Source organism: Sinocyclocheilus anshuiensis, unplaced genomic scaffold (assembly GCF_001515605.1).
Source record: "Sinocyclocheilus anshuiensis isolate Anshui unplaced genomic scaffold, SAMN03320099.WGS_v1.1 scaffold128, whole genome shotgun sequence".
Lineage (NCBI taxonomy): Eukaryota > Metazoa > Chordata > Actinopteri > Cypriniformes > Cyprinidae > Sinocyclocheilus > Sinocyclocheilus anshuiensis.
This window is the reverse complement of record NW_015555710.1, coordinates 366574-377937: the sequence shown is the minus strand read 5'-3', so window position 1 is coordinate 377937 and position 11364 is coordinate 366574. Positions and strand designations below refer to the sequence as shown.

Below are 11364 nucleotides of genomic sequence, written 5' to 3'. Positions count from 1 at the left end.
AACTGAATGTGCTGCTTCTCTGCCGCTCACTGCACAGAACAGACGCCGAGAGAGGTGACACTTATCCGGGAAAGTCAGACCTCGCACTCGCGGGACAGTACTGGCGAAATCTTCCAACTGAACCATAGCTAAGGTTTATCCAAAAAAGTTGCTAGGTTTTGTCAGTATGAATATTCTATAGCGGAAAATAACTGCTAAAAGGGTCTGAAAGTTGCTAAATCTAGTGCTAAAGTCACGCTCGTGTGTGTGTGTGAGACGCGGGAGCTGATGGCAGGGGGCGGTGGATATTTGTGGCGGTCAATGTGGATATTGTGGATGAGTTCTTCTGTGTCATCACGTTCTATTATTTCTACAGCTTCAGTTTCGGAACTTTCACGCTTAGTAACACATACAGCTGTTCCCTCACCACAGTGCGACAGTGAAAAGGGACTTCTTTCAAATAGTGTCACGTTCCGAACGTTGTTTAAGCGACATACACCGGTATTGCGGTATTTTAAAAATTCATATCATAATAAAAATAAACACCGGTATTCGGTATGAACCGGTATACCGCCCAGCACTACAAATGTTCAAGACCTCAAGTTTTAGCATCAGATGCTCAAGCTTATTTTGGTGCGATATTGGTGAATTGCTGGCAACGTCTGTCTGCAAAAATGTTGGAAGTTATGCAAATATGAATAAAATAAAGTGAACCTGGCCCACATTGCATTCCCAAATGCACACTGAACTCACAGCACTTGTAGAGAATTTGTGAAAAGCAGTATTTAATGTTAACTGCTCTAAAAGCTGATGTAAATGAACAATGTGTTGCATCTCTAAAGCACAGCACAACAGACTATACTTTAATTAAACCGTAGCCTTTGATTTGATAATAGCGATTTGATAAGATATATTGCATATATAGTGCAGATATAGTGCAGTGTAATTTTCATTTTAGTTAATTGTTCAGCCCTGTTTTTTTTTATTTTAATGCTGCACTCAATTTAATTAATTATTAGCTTTTAATTTACTCTCAAACTCCTTGTTTGGGAAACCCTGGTTTAAGGTTTCAGAAGTTACAGTAGGATAAGAAATTATGTGTACTATAAAACAGAATTATTTTTATGAAATACTGAATTGTTATTGTACAATAGTAATATATTTCGTATTTTGTTTAATATTGTTATTTAATAATAATCATAATAAGAATCATATCATTTTATAGTCATATCGAATAGGTCAACCAGTAGGAATTTATCCAATTTATGTATTATTATTATTATTATTTTTACTTTGTTCATTTGATGGTTAGTGAAAGAAGTTTGGTTTAAGTTTTGTAATACATATACTCTTATTCTGAACACCCAAATTTTTCCCAAAACATTTAGTCCTAAAAGTCTTCAAAGTAAAAAGTCATTATTCAGCTTTTTATTTTTATTTTCTTTGCACCATAGTCAATAATTATTTCCAAATGTAGCTATTTAAGTTATCTGGTCAAAGTGTCCTGTATATTTTCATATTGAAACATATATTGCAGAAAAACAAAATATTGCATACAAAATATGTCAGTTTTTTTATATCATGCAGCCTTACTGCACATACTGGACTTTGGTTTATTTAACAAACTGTCTGTCTATCTTCCGTATTACAGAATAAATCCTCTAAAACAAGGACTCCAGACTCTAGAGGCAAACCCACTCCTCCATCCAAGAAGGCCACACCACAAGGGCCCCGCCCCAACAAGAGAAGCCCTTCAGAGGGGAAGTCTAAGCCTGGCTCTGCTTCTAAATCTGGAACACTTGGGGCCTCTCGTTCAGAGGTCAAAAAGAGTTTGAGCTTTGATCAATCCAAGAGAGCATCCCCTGTATCCCACTCTACCCCTGAGAGTGAGGGCAGCAGCCTGTTGTGGGTGGATAAGTACCGCCCCCGTAGTCTGAAGAGCCTGATTGGGCAGCAGGGGGATCAGAGTTGTGCTAACAAGCTTCTGCGTTGGTTACAGAACTGGCATAAACATCACAGCAGCAATACAAAAGCACCATGTCAGTATTTAAAGTTTGTTCCTACTTAATGTTCACAATCAGTGAATATTTGGGTAGTTGACATATAATCTATCATAGTCTACATGGTAACACTTTATTTTAAGGTGTCCTTGTTGCACATGTTACATGTACTTACTATTATAATAACAATAAATTATGCATAATTACACGCATGTAGCCCTAAACCAAACCCTAATTCTAAGCCTATCCAAATAGTAAGTACATGTAGTTAATTAATATTACTCAGTACTTAAATGTATAATTACACTGTAACTAGGACACCTTAAAATAAAGTTTAACCGTCTACATAAAGATTTTAGTTTAACATTTTGGATTAGGGTATATGTGTGTGTGTGTGTGTGTGTGTGTGTATATATATATATATATATACAGTATATGTATGAATGTATATGTATGGCAAATGCAATTGCAAATGCAATTGTCCCTAAAATATCAGGTAATATAAATTGTATAAGAAAAGAATAGGAAATGTTGTTTCAGATGTTTTTTTTTTTAGTTTAGTTTAGCATGTTATACTACTGAATCTACTTAATTTCATGTCAACTACCCATGTTCAGAATGGCATGCTACCAGTTTGCAAGGTCTATTTGCACCAATGACCTGCTACAATTTCCAAAGCATACATTATATAACCAGAGTACACAGTTTCCCATAATGCAGTGCACTTGACTTCACCATAAGCATTTGCATTTTACTCTTGCAGTAGCATTTTTAATACTGTGCATACTGTTTTACATACTAATTTTTACTAGTAGTATGCGATTAGCAATATGCACTGGGTAGTATACCATTCGGACCATACTCGGTGTGTTTATTCTAATGCACTCTTTAGGCTAAAATTCTGTTTAACCAATTTTCATTATTTTTGTGACTGTCTTTCTGGAAAGCAGACAAATTTGGAAAGTTTGGGAGTAAAGATGACGGTTCTGGATTTAAGGCTGCATTGTTATCTGGGCCTCCTGGTGTTGGGAAGACCACTACTGCTGCTCTCGTCTGTGAGGTCAGTTCATTCTCACTCATAATCATTTATAAATTAACATTATGTTTAACTGTTTCAAAAAAGTCTGCGTAATCCTTTTAAAGTGTTTAACATGGGATCAAGAATTAAATCATTAGTGAATGATTGTAATGATTGTCTGTTTTTACAGTTTCATTGCATTGGTTAATGCGTTAATAGAGTTCCATATGTGCTTGTAGGAGTTGGGTTACAGCTACGTGGAGATGAATGCGAGCTGCACCCGTAGTAAGAACAGCTTAAAGGAAGTGATCGCAGAATCACTCAACAACACCAGCATTAAGAACTTCTATACCGGTAATTGGCTTAATTAATTAGGTAGCATCTGTAAAAGGGTTTGGAGTTAAACCTCAGTGATTACGATGTAAACATTGTATGTTTCTGTGTTTAATGGTGTTAGGTGCATCTCAGACAGTGAGCAGTAAACATGTCCTCATAATGGACGAGGTGGACGGGATGGCAGGAAATGAAGACAGAGGAGGAATACAGGTCGGCATACACACTCTCATTCAATTGCATTATCTGTCTTTACCAGAGGTGGTGCTCAAGGAGCAAAAGTGGACCAGATACTGTTTAAATCCGTATGGGTTCTATGGCTGTGTGTGGAATGGAGCATTAGCTTAATAATAACTGAATATGGCACAGTATTTATTGTATACTGCTTACATTTTTTACAAATATTGTGTGTAACAGTTGCCATTGTTCCACAATAAATGTTGTAGTATGCAAGTTCATGAATTTTTGAGTGCAACAACTAAAATTCTAGTTTTGATTAAAAATGTTTTTGCATAGATTTGGCATCCTTTTCATTCCTTATGCTGGAAATGAAGGTCAAGTCATTTCAATGTGGGAAACAGTAATCTATGCAATACTCTGTTCTATACTGTTCATTTTGAGCAAATGTAGTAAGTATTCTGCGCATGCTGAAAATGTACATACTGTGTGCAGTATATAGACTACATAGTGCAGTCTTGGTAAGAGTAGTATGGTAGTGTGCCATTAAACTGGTACATGAGCACACCAGTGTTTCCAGTGTCATTGTGGTTTTTGACTCTTGTGCTTCGCTCTTTGACCCACACAGGAGATGATTGGTTTGATAAAACAGTCAAAGATTCCCATTATCTGCATGTGTAATGACCGCAATCATCAGAAGATCCGCTCGCTGGCTAACTACTGCTACGACCTGCGGTTTCAGAGACCCCGTGTTGAGCAGATCAAGGTGCTCACTGACATTTCAAATAATTGTCTGATTAAATCAGTGTTTTATAGAAATTTTACATCATTTTTATATTTTTGAGTTCAGCGTGTTTACCTTGTGTCACATGTGCTTCTCTAGAATAATGACCTAGAAATAGTGCAGAATCTTAGGTATTTCTTATTCACTTTTGCATCATAACTTTTCTTTGTGTTTTTGGATATACAAATATTTTAAATGTTTTATGTTTTATTTTTTAGTAATAACAATAAATTATGCATGATTACAACCAACTAACTCTCTAACTCGTATGCGTTTTTTTAAAATTTTTTCTTCCTTCCGTATTCGTCATCCTTTCCTTTCAAAATGCTTGCTATGATGCGAAAACGCAGAAAATTGAACCTGATCCGAATTTTTTATGACGGACGAAAGTTTCGGAGGCAGTGTGTAAACGTGATTGACACAACGTGAGGTCGTATTTAATTTTTAAACATGCGAAAATTTCGGACGAAAATTTTGGACTCGGTGTGCAATGACCTTGAGTCTCACCCAAACACTATAGTAGGTACATGTTGTTAGTTATTTGTAGTTAATACTACTTTTTTGTAAGATTACACTGTAAAAAGGACATGTTAACAAAGTGTAAATAAAAAAATAAAAAAATCTTATTTTAGTCAGTATCACACTCATTGCAGTCAAAAATAATTAAGCTTCCTTTTTGTCCAATCAGGGGGCTATAATGTCTATAGCTTTCAAAGAGGGTCTGAAGATCCCACCCCCAGCACTTAATGAAGTCATTCTGGCGTCCAATCAGGATATTCGGCAGGTATTAATAAACAAATCAGTTGTCTTTATCACTGATTCAGTGTCTTTAGCAGCACTGCAAAATGATTGTGTTTCTATTCCCTAGGTACTGCATAATCTGAGCATGTGGTCTGCTAAAGACAAAGTCATGACCTATGACCAGGCCAAAGCTGATGCTAACAATGCAAAGAAGGACATGAAACTGGTATGTGCATGCTGTTAAATACATTATATTGTACACACACTGTACAATCACTGGTGCATTGATGATGTGAGTGGACTGTACGGTATGAATATCTGTGTGTTTACATATGCAGGGTCCATTTGATGTGTGTCGGAAGGTGTTTGCTTCAGGAGAGGAAACCGCCCACATGTCTTTGATTGACAAATCAGACCTTTTCTTCCATGATTACTCTTTAGCACCACTATTTGTTCAAGAAAACTACCTGCATGTCCGACCAGCTGCTGCAGGGTAGGTTTTAGACTTGCACACAAGGGCAGTTTTTCCAAATTTTTACAATATTCAATACATATCTCAATATTTTTGCATTTGCTCTAATTTAAAAGGTGATTCTTGCTTGCTCCCCATGAAAAGACCTGATCTAGATAGAACAGCTATTGTTACATACAGTACATACAAAATATAGACATAATGACCACTTATTGCCTTTTATCGCATTAACACAAAATAAACATTTAGGTATTTATACCTAATATTACCAATATTAAAATAGGAATAAAATGTTACAAGAAGTGCAATCTTCACCATCACTGCATTTAACAGTGTTCTTGTTAAACATCGTACATATACTTACTTTAGTAATAACAGTAAATTGTGCATAATTACAAGCAACATAACCCTAAACCAAACTCTAATCCTAACCATAACTTTCAGTGCATGTTGTTAATTAATATTATACCATGGTCTGTCTGAATAATCGATTCTGATTGGCTGGCAGGTATGCATTAAAACCGTTTAATGCACAGTTAGTTTCAAATCAGTTTAATCACCATTCTATATTAATGCGCTGCTTTAATTGATCCACACAAACCCACACACAGAGAGAGAGAGATCGGAGATTGTGCTGCACACACACAGAAACTTGTTGTCAACGCTGCCCCATGACTTTTATTAATAAAATAGTCTAGATACTAGATCGCTACATTATATTCCTCAGCAACGAGGTGGTAATCGCTGTTTTTGAAGTAATTAAACACAGCTTCATTGTTTGTAGAGAGACGTGCAGATGCAGGTAACGCACACACAACTGTCATCTCTCTCTCGATCGATTGATCGATAATTCATACAAATATATGATCTTACCGCACTATTTCATCTCTGTGTCTGATTTGAAGTGGGCAGAATGCTAGCATTTGACACTCCGTGTCATTTTTACCCTTCCGGTCAAATATTGCACTGTGAATACTCTTAACAGCTTTAACTTGTCAATGCTGGCAAATGACCATGGCATAAGCGGGATAATGCACGCCTAGCTGTGCGTTAAACGATTTTAATGCACTTCCTGGCCTCCAAGTCGTGCATTAAAATCATTAAATGCACAGCTAGCCATGCATTATCCCTTACTTAACTTTTAATTTGTACACTGTAACAAGAGCACCTTAAAATAAAGTGTAACCCAATCTTCCTATAAAAAGTTGCATTTGCTGAATCAAAGCAAGTTCTTTGGAGAACAAAGAAACAAATGTGTCAGGTCTGTTGGTTTGCATTTCCACCTAATGTACAGATGTATTTTGACTTTGGACTGATGAATTTGGCTTACTGTCTTTAGAAAGATGAGCTAAACTTTTAATATTATGACTGTATACACAATTTTCCCTAATTTTGTGTCAGCAAAATTATTGTACTGACCATCCATAACACACAATAACATTTGCAGCTTGTAACTTGTGCACCATGTATTTATTACAAGACTTTTTAAGTCTATTCTGACTGTAAATGAAAGCGTGATGGTATAATTGTGACATTTGATGTTCATCAGGGGAAATCTGAAGAATCATTTGGTGTTGTTGAGTAAAACAGCAGACAGCATTTGCGATGGAGATTTAGTGGACAAACAGATCCGCTCCAGACAGGCATGGTCTCTGCTTCCCACACAGGTAACGTACTTTCCTGCCATTATCTTCTCATCGGTGTTGACCAACAAATCCTCAGTCAACAGCTTTGATTGCTGCAGCAGCACTGAGATAATCAGGCCCTGAAGTGGCTATTTTCAAAATGACATTTTTGAGGCAGAAACGATGAAACAAATATTTCTGCTGCAGCACTGATTTGTAACATATTACAAAATCCGTTCACATAGGTTAAGTGTTTTCACATAGATCAGTGAAAACAAACTTTTTTTTTAATGAATCTTGGTTTTTTTTTCCAGGCGATTTATGCGAGCGTGTTGCCGGGGGAGCTGATGCGGGGTTATATGAGTCAGTTTCCGACCTTTCCCAGCTGGTTGGGCAAGTTCTCATCAGCTGGCAAACACAGGCGCATCATACAGGAGCTTGCTTCACACATGAGCCTAAAGTGAGAAAACACAAACACTTCTCACACTTTCTTCCTTCTTGTCTAAAGTATGAACTCTTTAAGCTGCATTTATGCTTCCCTAAAATCTTGCCTCTTTCTCATCCTGCAGAACGTTAAGTAGTAAGGAAGCCATAAATCTGGATTACCTGCCGTATTTGCGCTCAGCAATATTAGAGCCTCTTCAGTCACAAGGTTCAGAGGGAGCCAGTCAGAGCGTGAAGCTCATGGATGATTACGACATCATCAAAGAGGATGTTGATAACATGATGGAGATCAGCATGTGGGGCGGACAGCCGGATCCTTACTCTAAACTAGACTCCAAGGTGTGTGTGTGTGTGTTTGATTTTCTGAGCATATTGTAGAGTTCTCCTCCAGGACTAGAAACCGGTGGTCCAGTTGACAGTTCATTGCTTTGACAGATGCCTGCTCAGTCCGAGTTAATTGTTTTAACTGTAAAACATCTGGAGGTGCTGTATGCCACACTTTATCCCCATCAGCTGTTTTTTCCCTTTCTGCAGGTGAAAGCTGCATTTACAAGAGCCTACAATAAGGAATCCCATCTTACACCGTACTCCTTACAAGTAGTGAAGAAAAGCCGTAAAGGTGCTGTTGACCCTGAGCTTATAGGAGAGCTTGAAAGTGAATCTCAGTTCCAGGAAGAGGAAGAAGACGATGGGGTTACAGCAGATGCAATGATCAAGGTAGATATCAAAATAACAATTCAGTGTCTCTCTTTTCGACTTTCCATCAGTTTTTCAATCACGTTGACCTCAATAACATCTCATTTGGAGAACTCTTAATGGGTTAGTTCAACCAAAAATAAACATTTTGTCATCATTTACTCACCCTCATGTCATTCCAAACCTGTATAAGTTTCTTTCTTATGTTGAAAAGATATTTAGAAAATGCTGGTAATCAAACAGTTGATGGTCCCCATTGAGTTCCATAGTATTTATTTTCGCTACTGTGGAAGCCAGTGGTGACTAACAACTGTTTGGTTCTTCAAAATTCTTCAAAATATCTTTGTTTGTGTTCAACATAATAAAGAAACTTATACAGGTTTGGAACGACATGAGGGTGAGTAAATGATGACAGAATGTTCATTTTTAGGTGAACTATTGCTTTAATCGATAAGTTCACCCCACAATGTAAATTCTTTCATCACTTACTTTCATGTTGTTCCAAATTCTTAAGGCTTTCCTTCAACTTTGAAACACAAATGAAGATATTTTGAATGAAACCTGTGAGTTCTATCCCTCCATCAAAAGTCAATGCAACCAGACCTTTGTCACTTCGAAATGTTCATAAAGACATTGTAAACCATCCATATGCATCAAGTTTAACCCTTGTCTTCTAAAGAGACTTGATTGCTTTATATGGTGGTCAGATTTAGATTTAGTCGTTTAGCAGACGCTTTTATCCAAAGTGACTTACAAATGAGGACAAATTACAAGACGGGAGATTTTTAGAAAATGTAATTACATTTTTTTGGGAGGAATATTTCAATGTTAATTAGTTCACCCAAAAATGCTAATTGTCAGCATTTACTCATGCCCATGTCGTTCCAAACCTGTGGCCTCCTTTGTTTCTTGAAAAATAAAATGTGAATTTTTGAAGAATTTTTCACTTTTTTTCCATACAGTTGTATAGGAAAGAGATTCAAGCTCTCAAGCATAAAAGTACAATAAAAGTTGTTCATATGCCTCATGCTCTATATTCCAAATCTTCTGAAACCACTGTAACCGGTTCACAAAGTCAGTGAGTTAAGAAAGTTGAGAAACAGATTTGTCTCTTAAAGCCATCTTAAAGTGGCTGCTTTTATTATAATGTTTCATTAGCCGGGTTTCCATCCAAAGTTGCGAATTTAACATGCGCAAAACTGGAATATTGCATAAAACATTTGCAAACAAGCATCGTTTCCATCCAACAAGTCAAAGAGAACAAAATCGTCACTTCCTGATAAACTGGCACTATAAATCACTAAGAAAAGTAGGAGAATATAATAATTTTCATATATAATAAATTACTTGCGCCTCAGAGTGAGCAGACGAAACACAATGAATGCGGTCATTGCTTTCGGAGGTGGAAGCTGCTGTTTGGGGAACGCAGTCGTGTAAGACATTCCTGGGTTGGTCAGTTATACAGAAATACTTTGATGACAGACTTTGCTCGTGCGTTTCTGAATGACCATAACAACATTTCAGATGCTGTGGAATGAGATCGGTCGGCTGGTTAGTCAGGTTTTGCCGTCCCATAGCGCAAAGACGCATGACTTCTTTGATGCGCTTGGAGGAATTTATTCGCAAAATGCATTTCCATCTCCCATTATTCGCATCAACCCTTTTTCGCACTAGTCAAAAACCACCTCAAGCGAGCGTAAAAACTTTTTTGCGAATTAAGGCATTTTTATTCTAAATTTGGCGTTTCCATCACTCGTTTCTCATTGCGATACTTCAAAATGCGCATTAAAACAGGGTGATGGAAACATAGCTATTGTTTTTGAAGCTTGAAACCTTCAGTCTCTGGTTTTAATTGAAAAAGTGAAAGTTTGGAACAACATGAGGGTGAGCAAATTATGACCTTTTTTTAATTTTGGGTGAACTATCCCTTTTGATCAGTTATAGTTTGTTGAAATCACAAAGTTTATGCCACAGAGTTTTAGCCAAGTTGATTTTGTTACCAATAAGAGTGTAGTGCTTTCAGCAACATTTTACCATGTGTAAATTCATTCTGTAAAATTCCACATTTGCCCCGAAATCAGCACAGAAAATGCAGATACAGTCTACATCAGGTCCTACATATAAGCGAAATATCATAACAAATCAGTCAAAATGCTACACCATTATTCACCTGATTTCTGTTTTTTTTTATTCTTACAGCAGAAGAAAGCTAAACCAGCAAAAGACGTCAAGCAAGAGAAACCAGGGGCTTCTGGGAAGGGGAAAGGCAGGGGTAAAGGAAAGGCCATGAAGTGAGTTAAACATAGAAGGGAACGAGACCGAAAGCCCTCCTCTCTCTCTCTGTTTTCACAAAGATGTGAGTGGCTGAATGACATCAGCTCTATACACAGAACTTTTTTGTCTGTGAGTCATACTTGTGCACTTCCTGAAAGCCATCACTCAGCTTAAGCTGCTTTCAGCAGAGCGGACACTGCAGGGACCAGGAGCTGGGGGTGGACCACACATTTTCACAGAAGTTATTATATAGTTCACGATTCATCAAGCATACACACATGCATCATACTGTTAACACATGGCGCTGAAGCTATATTCATCTTAAAGGTAAACAGAATTAAGGGCACTTAATGCCACTGTACTCGTGTAACCCTCATGACAAAGTACACAAGCATTTTAATATATTAGCTTCAGCTTTTCACATTTAATCACAAATACACCCTCTTCCACATGGATACCAACTGTACTTGCTGCATGTCAGCTAGCGACCACACATTGTGTAAATATGTATCTGCCATATTAGCATTTTTCCCTTTGTTACTTTGAATACTTGCAGATAAATATATATAAATAACCCCTTTCTTAGTGTTTTCTATGGCAGTACTTTTGGATTGATAGTGTCTGATATTAACCTGAAGATTATCCTGTAAATGACAGAATGTGTGCGATTCAAAAATTAAAACGAGAATTATGTTGTAGAGATGTATTGTGTTTGCTTGTTATAATTATCTCCAAGTGTTGATCTGATGGTAAAAAGAGCTCAACTGTACTGTAATTGCTGTTATATATCTGGGTAAAAGGCTCACTGCATAGCTCCAGGT

General features: G+C 37.1%; 1 protein-coding gene across 2 annotated transcripts in view; it reads left to right on the top strand.

The window, feature by feature from the left end:
- LOC107671924 (replication factor C subunit 1) overlaps window positions 1-11238 on the top strand; it is a 17082-nt gene extending 5844 nt beyond the window's left edge. Inside the window, exons 12-24 of one of the 2 annotated variants that reach the window (XM_016464937.1) lie at window positions 1631-2018; window positions 2930-3039; window positions 3237-3351; window positions 3455-3543; window positions 4136-4273; window positions 4980-5075; window positions 5160-5258; window positions 5371-5525; window positions 7054-7171; window positions 7444-7589; window positions 7699-7912; window positions 8108-8290; window positions 10469-11238. In XM_016464937.1, the coding sequence (XP_016320423.1) occupies window positions 1631-2018; window positions 2930-3039; window positions 3237-3351; window positions 3455-3543; window positions 4136-4273; window positions 4980-5075; window positions 5160-5258; window positions 5371-5525; window positions 7054-7171; window positions 7444-7589; window positions 7699-7912; window positions 8108-8290; window positions 10469-10564 (1947 nt within the window). In that variant the 3' untranslated portion in view covers window positions 10565-11238. Of the gene's footprint in view, window positions 1-1630; window positions 2019-2926; window positions 3040-3236; window positions 3352-3454; window positions 3544-4135; window positions 4274-4979; window positions 5076-5159; window positions 5259-5370; window positions 5526-7053; window positions 7172-7443; window positions 7590-7698; window positions 7913-8107; window positions 8291-10468 lie in introns of both variants that reach the window. The other variant, XM_016464936.1, reaches the window with a different exon arrangement.
- Window positions 11239-11364: the final 126 nt, after the last annotated feature.